We start from the raw sequence: 16456 nt of genomic DNA on the forward strand, positions 1-16456 counted from the left end.
CTTAAATATAATAGTGAACTTCACATCATTTCCACAAATAACTAATATTAAGAACAAATAAGGTGTCATCATGTATGAAGGCCAAATCTGAACTTCATATATAATAAGATACGTTCTGCAATTGTATTGGATAGTTTACGGTAAATTTACCAGAGTTAAATAAAAAGACCATTTCGAGCACACGCGATTCTTGCCAAGCATCGTCTATTAGCATTGCATATATAATATTAAGGATTTTTACCGAATTTTCTCTCAACTACAACTCAGTTTTTATTGTTAAAGGTACCCATCGGTTACTCGAAGTACGAAGTAACTGTAGCATCACAAACCAGATTACGTGTTAAGGTGACTGGACATGTATACTGGTATACTCTTAATAGTAATCGTCTTACTCTTTGCTTATTCGGAGGTAAGTCCATAACTTTCTTATTGATAACCGCACCTGTTAACTATATTTATACATTTCAGATCAGTAGACAATGGCATTAGATTATTAGTATATAATCGCTTCTTCCCCAAAAGGAGACCAGTAAGAGCATTCGATAGATTGAGCTTCATTTACTTGAGAACATCTAGATATAAATTTCATGTAAAATGAGAAGAAAAAAAAAAGCCGCTTTCAAGAGAAGCTGGATTAATATGCTACAGCTTAGGGTGAAAAGGTATTTCATCTATTAATCCTCCATTTTTTTTTCTCTCTCTCTCTCTCTCTCTCTCTCTCTCTCTCTTCCTGCCGAGTGTAAAATGTGTGTAATCATTAGAAGCATCAAGATATTCCATAACCGATGCCATAACTTACGATCTTCTTTCTGTTCTTCAGGGTGGAGAGTGAGGATAGCTTTGAACTCCATTTCTACTAAAACTAAGTCCTTCCTTATCACCCCCTGAAAAAAAAAAAAAAAAAAAAAAAAAAATCGGCATTCTTTTAAAATCAACGTACCACCTTTTGCTCGTACTACTGCTAATTCTGTATAAATCCCCAATCCATCCGACCTTCGAATACTTTTTTCCCATTTGGAAATGTACACTAAAAATTTGCCAAAAATGCTGCTTGGTGATATGCAAAGGAGGGAAGTCCATTCGACACTGATAAGCTACTTACACAAATTAATTCCAATCACTTTTTCAGAGAAGTTCTATTTCTGCCTTATATCGCTTCCGTAAGAATTTTCATTTATGGCATTTCATTTTGTCCTAAAGAACATCAACAGATAACATTCAGCATTATTTCACTTTTCAGCTTCAAACCTCAAATATTGTCTTCCTAAATTGAAAAACCTTCAGCTATTCACCTCTTATAGCAATGAAGTACAGTAAAACCTCGATATAACGAAGTAATTGGGGGGGGGGGGTCCTTTAAATCCGAAAGTCCGTTATATAATCAAGTAGATTTTCCGAATGCCTATGTTAAAAAATTGACAAATTAGCTATGTAGAAACTTTTGTATGACTTCTAATTTTTGATTTAACATTAAATTAACTCTTTTCCGTTTGTCCATATTTTAAGGATAGGGTTACAAAGATGTGTTTTACCATTCATACATATCTAATTTTAAATTTATATTGAATAGGTCTATAAAATGCGTACGTACATAAACAATTGACCACGAGTAAACAAATGCACACTACTGAGCGTGGCTTAGCTCAGTGCTTCCCAAACTTCCCAAAATTTTCACGCTCCCCCCCCCCCCCCTCGAAAAAAACTTGTAATACACAAACATATATTATTATAATTTATTGTATTTATATTCAATACAAAACATACACAGCGAATATTGCAAAAATCAAATGCAAATATTACATTTTTAGCATCTTACATACACATTTGACATGCACATTATCTCATATTTTTATAAAGATAGATTTATTGTTATTGTACATTTGCAGTACAAGCACATGAAACGTGAAACGATTAGTAACAAAAAATAATTAAAAACATAAAAGAAGTTTAGTAACAATTTAATGTGAGGGATGTGTTTCAATACTGCTACACCAATATCCAATATCAGGCGAAATATTTGGAACTGCAATTCTTAGATTTCTGCTTTGAAATTAAATTTATGAATAAGCATATAATGACTAATATTCATTAACCCTCTCCGTGGACTCTGTAACCCCTAGAGAGCGCGTCCCCTGGGTGGCGGATAGGGGAGCCCACCATGTGTGTGTGTGTGTGTGTGTGTGGTGGGGTGGTCCGAATATACTGAATAAAGACTCGTGAACCAACAGGGCCATAAGGGGCAATCATCTTGATTGTAGGGGAAGCGGCACTCCCATGGACCCCTAGCTGGATCTATCCTCTCCTTCTTCTACTTTGAGGAAGATCCACTTTAATCTTTCCTATAAGGCCTTATCAACCAATCTTATTTTATGACCCTTATGCTATTAGAGTACTCGAGGGCCATGGGGACTTTTCATTTCTGGCCTTACAACTATGCCCTCTCTATAAACCTTACTATAATTCTGCTATAATCTACTCTTTCCCCCTTCAATATACCCTATTCCTCCTATGGGTTTAAATTCGGAAGAAGGCTAGTTCAGAAGCCTTAAGGTAGTAGCCCTACCACTGAACTGTTCCATCGTTAGGCTAGTTCTTTGACATGGAACAGTTCAGTGGTAAGGCTACTACCACTGAACTATTACTAACACAGAAAAAGATAATCGAATTGAATCTATGGGAAACGACACTGGAATTGAAAAGGTAAAAAAAATGGAAACGACAACATATAATACACATAGCAAACTGGAATGTAAGAGGAATGTAAGAGGAACTAAAGAAATAGAATTAGACCAATTATTAAATGAAAGAAATTTTAAAATAGCAGTAATCACTGAAACAAAAAAAGAAATTATGAGAACCGAAAATTTTAATGTGATATACAGTGGAATCGACAGAGACCAAAGAGCATAAGCAAGCAGAAGTCATGATTTGGATTCATAACTCCCTTTCAAAACAGTTAAAACATTATAAATTATGGAATGAAAGAATAATAGAAGCTAGAATAAAAATAGATAGAGGCTATTTAATAATAATTGGTTTATATGCCCCAGAAGAAGGAAGAGAACAGGATAATATTGAAATTTATAATCAGTTACAAATTATAAATAATAAAATAAATAAAAATGATTATACAATATTAGCAGGAGACTTAAATGCGAGAATTGGAAACATGAAAATTAATAATAATATAGGAATACATGGAGAACATACTCTAAACAGGAATGGTAAAAAATTGATTGACTTTGTAGTTTATAATAACCTAAAAATAATGAATTCCTTCTATAAACATAAAAAAATACATAAATATACTTGGGCAGCAACAGGATGGAAATCAATATTAGATTATTTTATATTAAATGAAAAGACATCAAAATTTTCACTAGATGTTAGAGTTCACAGAGGATATGAAATAAGCAGTGACCACTTCCTTGTTAAAATAAAATTAAGATTACCACCTAAATGGCTACAAGTAACTAGAACAGAAAGAAAAATTGAAACGTTTGTTTATAAAACTAGACTATTGAATGACACAATTGTACAATGACTATATGAACAAAGAATTAACCAATATCTAGATAAAATAAAACAAAATGAAGAAATAGAAATAGAATGGCTTAATATAAAAACGATACTAAATGCAGCAGCAAATGAAAGTTTAGGAAAGACCAAAAAATTCAATAAAAGGAAAAAACTATAGATCTGGGATGATATAATCAAAGAAATAATCAAAAAGAAAAAAGAAGCCTATCACAAATGGTTAAGCAGTAAAAGATTAGAAGATGAAATAGAATATAAAAGAATAAGAGCCGTAGCTAAAAGAGAAGTCAGAAAAAAACATAGAGAATCATGGAACAAATTTGTTTTTAATTTAGAACATGATTTATATAAAATAAGACCAATGCATATAAGATTTTGAAGCACTTAAATGCAGATACCAAAAAAAAACATAAAATTAAACACCGAATTGAAATTAGAAGAATTTCTAAATTACTACACAGAATTGTGGACAGAAAAATATTTTAAAAGAGACAACTGGCAAGCAATTAACGAAAATGAAAATGAAATAACTAAAGAAGAATTAGAAATCAGCCTGAAAGAAACAAGAAACGGAAAATCACCTGGAGATGATAAGCTAGGTTCAGAACTATATAAATACGCAGGAACAATATTCAAAGAAAGACTCTTATTATTCTTAAATAAAATTTATTCAACTGGTATCCCCCCCCCCCCCAATAGAATAGAAAAATGCAATTGTGATTCCTATCTTTTAAAAAGGTAATAGAGATCACCCTAAAAACTATAGAGGTATCAGTATACTAAATTCTTGTTACAAAATATATAGCAGAATATTAAATAGCAAACTAATGAAATATTCCGAAAACTTTATTTTAGAAGTACAGAATGGATTTAGAAAAGGACGATCATGTATAGACCCGGCCTTTTGCCTAAAATTAATAATAGAGAAAAGAAGAGAATACAATTTAGAAACACATATTGCATTTATTGACTTTGAAAAAGCATTTGACAAAGTTAAAAGAAACATATTATTTAACATATTAAAAGATAAATACCGAATAATATCCTAAAAACTATCACAAGTATATATGAAAATAATCAAATACAAATAAGATTAAATCACGAGCTATCATATACGAGAGAGATAAACCAATGGGTCCGACAATGATGTCCCCTCTCAGCAACTCTTTTTAATATCTACTTAAATGAAATAATAAAATGGAATAAAAATTTGCATCAAGGAATTAACTTTCTCCTACAGTAAACTTAAACACTCTCCTCTTTGCCGACGACCAAATAATAATTACAAATTCTTAAGGTAACTTACAGAAAGCTATTTTAGATCTAAATGAGATATCCAAAGATTATGGTATGATAATATCAACAGAAAAAACGAAAACTATGGGCTTTAAAGGACAAGATCCAGCAAGAACTAAAATAGTAATAGATAACAAGATCTTATAACAGGTGAATTCACTACCTAGGATGTATGATCACATATGAAAAAGATATAAACGTAAAAATTGCAAAATATTTAAAAATAACAGGTGTAATTAACTCTATATTTAAACGAAACCTAGTTCAAAAACAAACCAGACTAAAAGTATACAATACATTAGCCCTACAAGTCTTAATGTATGGAAGCGAAATCGTAATCACAAATGGTTAAGCAGTAAAAGATTAGAAGATGAATTGATCACAAAAGAAATGAAGAAATTATGAAAGAATTAAACCAAGAACCAGTAATAGAAAAAATTAAAAAATATTAACATAAAAGGATGGAACACGTTCAAAGAATGAAAACAGAAAGATTACCAAAACAAGCCTTAAAGTGCAAGCCATTAGGGAAAAGAAAACCAGGACGTCTTCTTAAGCGATTCAACGATGATTTCTGAGACCGGAAATCCTTGATACGCATGATGATGATGATGATGATATTCATTAAGCGCCGAAATACGCAGGAAACAAAATTTGTGAACCCGCACCAATGTGTGATTTTTTTCCATTAAAATATGAAAAATAACAAAAAAGAAATAATAAATAATAAAAATTAAATACGTTTCTTTTAAGATAAAAAAAAATCGACTTAATCTTAAAAGATTTTAAATTTGTTTTCATTATTTCACTGCTCCCCTCAACAAAACCTACAGCCCAAAGGGGTCCAGCACCCAGTTTGGGAAGCGCTGGATTAGCTCACGTCGAAACATCGGCCGGCAAGCGTGAAAACTGCCACAGAAAGTTACGGCACGAGACAATAGAACCAATTACAGCGCGATTGGTGTGATCACGTGCTAATCATTCGCCGAATATGTTTTATGAGCGGTGACTCATTTATGTCGGCTAAATTACTGGAGTGTCTTTCCAACATATTATGGCCTATTCGCCAAAATTTGTTAAAAATAACATAAAATTAATAACAAAAATAATCTGTTAATTATAAGCAAATCTTGGTTAAAAGAATTTTAAAATAGAGAGGTTATGATTCCATTGTATAAAGCCTTGATCAGGCCTCATATGGATGATTGCGCACAGATTTGGCTGCCGGGTTTTCATGGTACGAGGATATGTTGGAAAGGGTACAGAGAAAATTCACAAAGGTAGTCAGTGGTCTTTGGAATGTGGAGTACGAGGACAGATTGAGGAAATATAAGTTGCAGAGCCTCGTGAATAGGAGGAAGAGACATATAAACTGGTTGAGACATATAAACTGGTCAGGGGTTGTTATCAGGTAGATATGAAAGAGATTTTTCACAGAATTGGAGAGAGAAGTAGAACAAGAGGCCATTGCTGGAAACTGTATAAGGACGGTGTGAGCAGAGGAGTGAGAAGCAGGTTCTTTGCATGGAGGGTGGTTGGTGAGTGGAATGCATTGCCTGAGTGTGTTGTGGATGTGGACATATTGAATCAGTTTAAGACGTAGTTGGATGAGCATTGTATGCAATAGTTACCTCCCACGATGAGTCTCTGACTCCATGGTGGTCGAGTATTCTTCTTCTTCTGCAGCTTTTCCCATTTAAGTAGGGTCGCTGTTAGTGGTGAGTCTCCTCCACAACTTCCTGTCTTGGGCTGTAACCACATCCAAGTTCTTCATCCTCAAGTCCTCCTCCACCATCTCTTCTTTGGCCGTCCGCGCTTCCTGTTCCTCTGCACATCCATCTGCATGACCTTTCTTCCCACATACTCTTCCTCCCTCCTCATCACATGACCAAACCATCTCGTTTTTTACCAAGTTCGTAACTTTCACCATTCCCCTTATATAATCATTTCTCAGATGATCCTTTCTAGTCACACCACACATCTACCTGAGCATTCTCATCTCTGCTACTTCCATCCTGCTGATATTATTTTTCCTCAGGGCCACAGTTTACAAAGCATACATCATAGCTGGTCTCACTACTGTCCTGTAGATTTTGCCTTTTAGTTTGATTGGCACCCTCTTATCACATAGCACTCCAGCCATCTCTCTCCAGTTCCCCAATCCTGCTTGTATCCTTCATCCCACTTCCTTCTCAGCCTCAAATAACCTTCCAGATGACATTTTCTTCCAGCTCCAGATCTGTCTCCTGGCTGCCATCCACTTTGCAACACATATACTCGGTCTTACTTCTGCTCAGTCTCATACCTCTCTCTTCCAGTACTTTCCTGCAACTGTCCAGTTTGGCTGCCACTTCTTCTCTTGATTTTGCACACAGCACGATTTCATCTGCATACAACATAGTCCAAGGTGTGTCTTCTCTCACTTCCTCTGTCACCACCTCGATCACAATATTAAATAGGAAGACCCTTGATGCAAGCCAACTGTCTCTGGAAAACTTTCTGTTTCTCTAAGGCAGGTTTGAACTCTTGTCTTCACATTTCTGTACATCCCTTGCACCAACCTGATATATTTCTCCGGTACCTTCTTTTCCCTCAGACACCTCCAGACTTCTTGCCTTGAGCACTCTATTATACGCTTCCCCAGATCAATAAATATCAGACGTAGCTCCCGTTGCTTCTCTCGAAAATTTTCAATTATCTGTCGTACTCCAAAGATAGCATCTGTCTTCGATCGACCAGGCATGAAGCCAAATTGCTCTTTCGCAATCTCCACCTCCTTCCTCGTTCTTACATCAAGAACCCTCTCTAGGATTTTCATTATGTGGGACATCAACTTTATTCCTCTGTAATTCTTACAGTCTTATGTATCCCCTTTACTCTTGTAGATAGGGACAGGAGTATGTTCCTTCCATTCCTCTAATATATTTTCCTGTTGACAAACTTTTATTAGCAGGTCCCACAGCAGCCTAATTCCTTTTCCCCCCAGTGCCTTCTATACCTCCACTGGGATCCTGTCAGGGCCCACTGATTTTCCATTCTTCATCTTCTTTAGGGCTTCCTTCACTTCCACTCTACTAATGCTCTGCATCATCCCCTCATAAGGCTTCCCATCTTCTCTGTGAGTCCTTGCATTTTCTTCATTCAAAAGCCCTTCAAAGTATATTCTCCATCTGTTTCTTATATCCACATCCCTCCTTAATACCCTTCCTCCAGAGTCTGATCTGCCTCACGTGTAAGATGTCCTTTGATGCCTTATTTCTGCATGTTGCCAATGGATAAAGCTTTCTCTGTTCTTGCTTTGTATAATTGATCATAAAGGTCTTGATATACCATGGCCTTCGCCTGTGAACAACTCTCTTGTCTTTTCGCTTTTCTCTTTGTATTCCTCTCTGCCCTTCCCACTTTTGACTCATTCCACTTCTGCTTTGCCTTCCTCTCAGCCTTCACTGCTTCTTGCACATCATTATTCCACCACCAACCCTCCTTCTGCTGTCTAATCTTTCCGATGTTTCACCAAGCACCTCAATTGCACAGCTTAGAATTACTTTTGAATTATGTCTCCACCAGTCTTGTACACTTTCTAATCCATCCGAAATCCACTCTAACATTTTCTCCCTAAAACGATTCCTCACACTCTCTTCTTTTAAGATAATAATAATAATAATAATAATAATAATAATAATAATAATAATAATAATAATAATGGTGAATTAATAGGGTGTTAATTTTCATATGTGACATATGGACCGGAAATTTTGTCTATTAAATCCGAAGTCCGTTAAATCGAGGTCCGTAAAATCGAGGGTTTACTGTACTATATTTGCGCAATCGATCACGTGCGGGGTGGATATATAAAGAAAAAAGAAAGGGAAAGAAATATTCAGAATAATTTAACGAGATATAAAAAATAATAGAACTTATGTATTTTTTTAAAACAAACAAACAAAAAAAAAACATCCGGAACTGTACTGCGAACATTCATGCCAGTGAAGAATAAAATATATTGCCCTCGTTCCAGCCCATATTAGGTACTCCAGCTGAAAGAGTGTACAGGCTCATAAACCCATTCTGGAATTCTTGGGAAGGTTTGAAAGAGAACCACGCCTTGGGAAGAAATTACATTTGCAATATCATATCATTTTACAATACCAAATAGTTAAAAAATTGACTTTTTAACGGATTGAAAATTTTATCTGGAACGTCTCACGTTTAAAGTAAATAAATAAAAGTAAAACGTCCGGAGTGTTTTATTCCACAAAATTAAAAAAAATAAAAAAATAAAAAAATACTCTAGAAAGCAGGTTGAATGCCTTTCTGTTTTTGCTTATGCGTAGATCCACCATACAGGGTTTCAAAACTAGGTCCGACAAAATAAAGTAGTTATTATAAAGTAGGCCCCAATATCTTTGCGTGTATTCTTCTGGCCGTTGAAAAATCCATGTTTCTTAGAGAAAAAATCCTGCCACATTCGTATCGGACTGGCTATCTCGTCATCAGTTGAAAAGTCCTGATAAAGGTCTGCGTCTTAGACAGAATTAGAACCGAGGTCTTTCTATCCGAAGGATATCATTGAAACCGACTGAACTACGTAGGCTCTAAGTTGAATCCATGTGCACTAATTTAGTTAAACAGAGTAATTATTGAAAATATAAGGCAAGGCATGAATATATTTCCCGACTGACATAAAATTTTAAGTATTTATTTATTTATAGTTATTTTATTAACTAAACGCGATGACAACGGAGAAGTGTGAAGATGTGATACTGCAATAGAGTTTTAGGTGAAGGGAGACAAAAAAAAAAAAAAAAAAAAAAAAAAAAAAAAAAAAAAAAACCATTAAGATGTCTTGCTCTCATTTCCATACCGGCGAACAGAAAATAGAAAGTTTGTGAAAACTCGAAACTACTTTTCTTTCATTCACTACTTAGGTGGGTAAAGGTGGGTAGTGAAATTAGATATACCGCAGGGTAAGTTGAGTTAAAATCATCATAATTTTGTGATACGTATCTTTAAGGAGGCGTACAGGCGAGTGTTACACAGGGTTCACATTGTTTCTAGCTTCCTGTCAACAATTTTTAGTGTAGATACTATGAAAATACTTGTGATAGGGTGGCGCTGTTTTACAATTACGGCAAAAGCTGCTGAAGATATGAGACAATGTATTACGTTATTAATTGCGCGTGTTCTTCTGACCGGATTTTCTGATTTGCTGAACGAATAAACCATGTTTTCTGGAGAAGTAACACTGCCACCTTCGTATGAAAAGATATCGCGACACAGAAAGAAATAATTTAGAATAGGAACATAAGCCTCAAGCTAGAAAGTAAGTAACCAATGTAGTAATGAAACAGAAATTATAGTATTATGTGACTACGATTGAAAACTTAAGGAAAGCCCAAATGGTTTTATTGCTATGTATCCACTCAACGAGAAAATAAGTAAAGAAATACTGCATAAACTAGCTTGATTGCCAGTTTACATGTTATGTAATAACAGGCAAACTGGTAATAGAATATACTCAAAGTGACAGACATAATATACTAGCTTCGTAGCCATAGGTGCTGCAAACTTAATTCCTACCTAAAGATCAATTCATAGATGAGGAGGGTTCAAGGATACTCTAAGTGACTGAAGCGTAGTTATTTAGAATCAAATTACTTTGAATATCAGAAAAGTAGGGTTTGACGGGATTTAGCCATGCCTTATATAATGTTTGTGCACTACTGTGGTTGTTTAATTACTGTGTTACAAATGGAAGAGTCCCCAAAGAGTGAAAAGAGTGTCAAATAGCACAGTATGCTTGCATTTTATGGTGAAAAGCCTCAAATTAGACACTTTTTTTTTTTTTTTAATGCGATGAGTAAAATCAGTAATGTGGTGTGATTTTTCATTGATTGGAGTTTCGTATATGCGTCGAGTTTGGCCTAATTTACACGTATATGACGTTTACTATTTTATTACTGGTGAAGACAAACAATTTAGGTGCTAGTTGTGTTTTTGCAGTTTTAAAGGTTGGTTTAAAGTTATTGGTTTTAAACCAATAACTTGTCATTGGTTACCTTTTAAAAAAAATGTACTAGATTATGAAGATGGAAGCTCAGCAAGTCTATTTAGAAAGGAATAACCACCATATCAATGTATTAACTGCTTTTAATGAATTAATTACTTTTTAGTGAAACTTTTGTAGATGTGACTTTAGTATGTTAAGTCCGTAGACTTAAAGCATACAGAATAGTTCTGTCTCCCTTCAGTTATGGTATATTTCTTGAAAATTCGTATAAACATCCAGTTGTTATTTTCAAAGATATAAAATACACAGATTTAAAAATATTAATAGATTTTATGTACAATGGTGAAGTGATCATTTTGCAGGATCAACCTTCTACGCTACTTAGTACTGTTAAAAGTCTGAATGTTCAGATCTATACAGAGGTCGCACAATATTTATATATATTGATATTCAGGAGAAGAGTGAACATCACTCAGGTAACCAGGCCTTTGTGATTTGCTGAGGTGCAACCAAAAAAAAAAAAAAAACAAACAGCACAGAATTGCCATTGTTAATTAAGAGAAAGACCTTGGAGTAGATATTTAGATGTCTAACAGTAAAGACATAAAGACCAATATATCATCGATAATAAATGAACTAAACACACCAGAAAATACCAACTGGCCAAGAAGTCGTTCCCAAGTGAAGGAAGGTCAGAACTGTCAGAAACTGATTATTCATTAAGTGAGATTTCTGTTTCTCATTTTGAAATATATATCCTAGTCCAACTCAGAACTTACGTCGATCTGTGCAGAGTTCAATGTTGGTAAAAGCATCGCAACAAAGTGAAGATACAGTAATAGAAATGGAAGAATCACAGGCGGTGACAACATCTTTTGACAGTTTGCTCTAAGATCCAGTGTTAACCAGTAATGAAAACGATCCTTGTTCTTAATACGGTTGAGTTAATCGAAACCCACCCAAATAACATAGAATCAGGATCAAGTGGAGATTAGTTCCTTGTTGTGTATCATCTGAATTATCTACTTCTTGTCAAGTTGCACAAAGCTACAGTTTCGCCTTTTGCCAGTTCTACACATCAAGACAGTAGTAGTACCATGATGATGTCTTGAGGTATATCCAGGCCTACTGCTGTTACGCTAAGTATTCATAAAATACATGATTATCAGCTTCCATTACAAGATCAGAATGTAACTCAGGAGAAGATACATGGGTCAATTATTTTTGAATATCCTTGTCAGAACATCAATGTGAGGTCTGCTGCAGATGCTACACAACCAAAGACATAATATGAAACATGAAAATCTCAAACATGAAGCTTCGTGTTATCATATATTGGATCCGAACCTGAAAGCAGATTTGATGACAATGAGCCCAGGGATGAACTGAATGCGAAATGAAATGAAAAGAATTACGGACATACATGGAAGAGTAAAAAAGAGTGGAAGATAAGATGACCATGCGAAAGATGTAAGAATGATTCCAGAGTTGCTCTCTATGGAGATTACATTATTAGAGGTGTGGTGAATGAGAAGGTGCATAAGGTTTGTTTTTCTGGTGGTACAGTGAGCAGAGTATTTGAAGCGTTTGAATGGACATGAGAAAAAAGAGAGCACAAGAGTTGGTGGTGTATGAGGGACGAATGATTTGGATAGGAACAAGGAAAATGTCAGATTGGATATAAGGAGATTATTAATAAGAGTAAAAGATAACAGTGTTGTAGGAAAGGTAGTTAGTGTGTTGCCAAGGTATGATAATGATAAATTGAAGAGGCGCAAAAATTATGAATGATATGTTTGCGCAGTTATGTGAAGAGAAAGGAGTGTATTTTGTGAATGTGTGGGATGAATTTGAGGGCAGATGGAACTGTATAAAGACGACAGGCTGCATTTAAATGGTTTTGGTGAGAGTCGGCTGGAGTTTGTGTGAGTCATTACTAGAATAGAAAAGAAAGAAGGATGGGGAGGTATTTGCTCGCTTGCAAATGGAGAGAGGAATATCATGATTGAAGTAAATGAGAGTGAAAGCACAACACAAATAGGAAAACGGGGGATCAGGGTTGACGTGGAGACACTTTATGAATGTGTGAATGGGAAAACACAGCTCGAGACAGCCTGGGATGGGGAGGGAGAGTTTAGGTGTGAGGAAATTTGTAGAATAGGTGGTAATTATGGAGAAAGGGACTGGGGAAGCTATTGAAGAGTCACATCAGAGAAGTGATGTTCTTAAGACCTGTAGAACCAGAAATGATTTCTTATGTTTATTTACTAATGCTGGAAGAATTCGAAATAAGAGGAACGAAATGGTTGCATCGCTTGAGATTATTCACTCCCCAAATTGTTAGATTAAGTGAGACATGGTTAGATGACGATGACATCCTGAAAGGAATAGAGATTAACGGATATGATATTTTTTGTGAAGACAGACAGGAAAGAAAGGGAGAGGAGTACTGCTGATGGTAGCAGATGAGTTGTGCTCATCTAAAGTGAATTTGCAAGGTGCAAATAGTGGCCACGGTTTTGAGGTAGTATGGTGTGAGGTGGAGGTAAACAGGATGAAATTTTAGTTGGGTGTTGCTATAGACCTGGTAATATGGAGGGTAATGAGAAGAAAATGTACAGAAAAATTAGCCTAGCTAGCAAGGAAGGAGTGATCATTGTGGTAGCCTTTAATTATGGTAATATAGACTGGAATCGAGAGACTGCATCTGGGGGCAAAGAAAATGAATTTCTGGAGTTTTTGAAACACAATTACTTTAGGCCGTACATAATGGAGGTTACACGAGGATCAAAGTATTGGATTCGATTATCATCTCATCAAATCATGTTATTATAAATGGGGTGTCAAATCTTCCACTAGTTGGTGATCACTCTCACCAACTAGTGGAAGATTTGACACTTTTGATTTGACATTCAAAAAGGTCTGTTAGACAGGGATATATGTGGAATTATAAGGCTGGTAGTTATGAAAAGCTCAGGAGACAGCTTGCGGTAATAAATTGGAAAGAGTAACTGGACGGAAAGGATATCAGTGCTACTTGGGCCCTACTCAAGAACTATTTGGTGGAAGCAATATCAGAATATATTCCAAAGGATAAGAGGGTAAATAGAGCAGACCTGAAATGGATGAATCAAGAGATAAAGTATGTAATCTGGAAGAAGAATGTATTATAGAAGAAGCACAAGATAAGTAGTTATAACAACTAGTTGCATGAGATGTACAAAGAGTAGGCGAGGAAAGTGACTAGCTTGATAAGGGTAGCAAAAGTGCAGTATGAGAAGCAGCTAGGTAATGTGGCAAAAAAAAAAATCTTAAGGAGATTTTTCGATATGTGGCCAATAGAAGAAATAATGATTAGGGTAGGATGAGATTGATGAGTGAAATTGAGACATGATAACCGCTGTGGAAGATATAGTTCAGATATTTAATGAGCAATTTACAAAGGTATTTCATTCTTATGAATGTGACATCATGCAAAAGTTGAAAGTACAGCAATCCCTCGACTAGTGCGCCTAATGCGTTCTTTAAAACAAGCGCATTAATCGAAAACGCACTAATCGAATATAATAACATATTGGAAAATTTATAATTCGTTCCTCAGATTTCTTTTTTGACCCTTAATTTCTTCTCTAAAAGAATTAGGGTATATCTCAGGGCCTAGTTAAAGGAAAACCATGAAAGTGAAAGACAATAAAACATGTTCAGAATATAAATTTATTATTCTGCTTCTTAACAAAGAATTGAACTAACGAAATTTTGCGGGCATTCTGTTTCTTTTTTTCATGCAACTGACGGTATTGCATGGCCCTATTGCCTCTTCTGCAATTTTACTGGTTGTCTCTTCACTAGGATCGGTTTCTAAGCATTGATGCTTAAAAATTTCGATTGTATGAAAACTATTTTCAAATTGTTTCTGTGAAATCTCTTTGGGCTTGTCAGTGATGTCAGTGATTAAATTTTCTTCATATTCTTCATAATCTTCCCGCTGTGCATCTAAATTTAACAGGTCGGAATCACTCAACTTCTCAGACTGAGATTTAATTAACTTAGATTCATTTGAAAAGCCTCTAAAATCATTTGCACAGTAATTGAATAGACAAGAATGTGCTTCCAAACGGCTCACATATTGCTAGCAGTAATTTCGTTCGACTTTGCGACTTTATAACCAGGCTGAGATTTCTCTGATTTGGCTAGAAAAGTCTTAGAAGGCATTCGCTTCCAAAAATGGCCGGTTTCATCGACATTAACTATTTGTTGATCACAATAGTCTCCTTCTTACACAATTTTCTTCCAAATCTCTAGATATCTTCTTATCTGCATTTGTAGTTTATCCTGTGATTAGAACATTATGTAGGCTATTTCTCTTTTTGAAACGCTCCAATCACCCAGCACTAACGTGGAATTCTTCTTTTCCACCATTGATAGCCCTTTCTTTCCAGGTTACAAAGAGACAATGCTTTTGATTTAATAAGGCCAGTGTTTAGCGGGATCCGTTTTTTGGTTACAATCTTCGATCCATGTAAAAAGAAGCCTCTCTAATTCAATGATTATAATACTTTGATTTCGAGTGCATGCATGATGAACCTGAAGGAGCCTTTCTCTTTGTATTCAGTAGTTGATTCATCATTTTTGTGTTCTTGTCCTATCTTTGCTCTGGACTCGCCTTGCTCATTTTTCTTTATTATTTCAAGTTTTTCTTCCAATGAGATTACTTTTCGAATCATTTGCACACTTTTGTTTTTTGCTCACTAATTCTTTTACTCATGATTACACGCTAGGAAAATAATTTAAAATAAAAAAGTAAGGAAAAATTGAACATGATATGATCAGCAAAATGCTATGTAAAGCAGACGACATAAATTTTGGCCGTAAATTTGGAATATTGTGTATATGGAAATAGTGTAGTATGCCATTCAAAAATAACTCTGTAAAATGTTTCAAATCGGTAACCAAATTATTTCATCCTGATGAGTGGATTTTTAAATAGTTAGCTCTAAAAAATGTATAGATCGAAAATTATGAAAATCTGTAACATTTATTTTTAAGATGTACAGTATATAAACTGTATATAAACACACTAATTGAATTTTAGAGTCATACTAATCGAATTTGGCCATCGAAACAAAAATAATGCACTAATCGAAAACGCACTAATCGGGGTCTCATGAATCGAGGGATTGCTGTAGTGGGAAAGGAGGAAGAGGAATTGCCTAATAAGTGAACATAAGGTATATATATATGAGTAATTGAATAGACTTGATGTAAATAAGGCTTTGGAACCTGATGCTATTTCACCACATGTTTTGAAGAAATGTTCCACAGAGTTAACAACTGCTTTCGGATATCTTTTCAATATGCGTCTTGCACTGAGTCAAGTTCTAAAGGAGTGAAAAGAGGGTAAATTGTTCCAATTCATAAGGGAGATGATAAGATTAGGGGCTTTGAATTATACACCAGCCTGTGGGTCTGGAGTTGTGTTTAAGGTGTTAGAGAAGATAGAACTAAGATTCAGAAATGGGTTGACAACAGAAAAACACTCTTTGGCGACCATCATGGATTTGTTAAAGGAAGATTGTGTTTTACCAATCTGTTTACTTTTTATGATAAAATGAC

At 35.1% G+C, this 16456-nt stretch overlaps 1 protein-coding gene across 4 annotated transcripts in view; it reads left to right on the forward strand.

The window, feature by feature from the left end:
- The first annotated feature begins 336 nt into the window (after positions 1-336).
- LOC150094664 (NPC intracellular cholesterol transporter 1-like) overlaps positions 337-16456 on the forward strand; it is a 672338-nt gene continuing 656218 nt past the window's right edge. For all 4 annotated transcript variants that reach the window (XM_090411086.1, XM_090411087.1, XM_090411088.1 and 1 more), the window contains exon 1: positions 337-409. In XM_090411086.1, coding sequence (XP_090267212.1) covers positions 356-409 — 54 coding nt within the window. In that variant the 5' untranslated portion in view covers positions 337-355. The remainder of the gene's footprint in view (positions 410-16456) is intronic.

Source organism: Typopeltis vanoorti, chromosome 21 (genome assembly GCF_054136105.1).
Source record: "Typopeltis vanoorti isolate ZY-2024b chromosome 21, IOZ_Tvanoo_1.0, whole genome shotgun sequence".
Classification (NCBI taxonomy): Eukaryota; Metazoa; Arthropoda; class Arachnida; order Uropygi; family Thelyphonidae; genus Typopeltis; species Typopeltis vanoorti.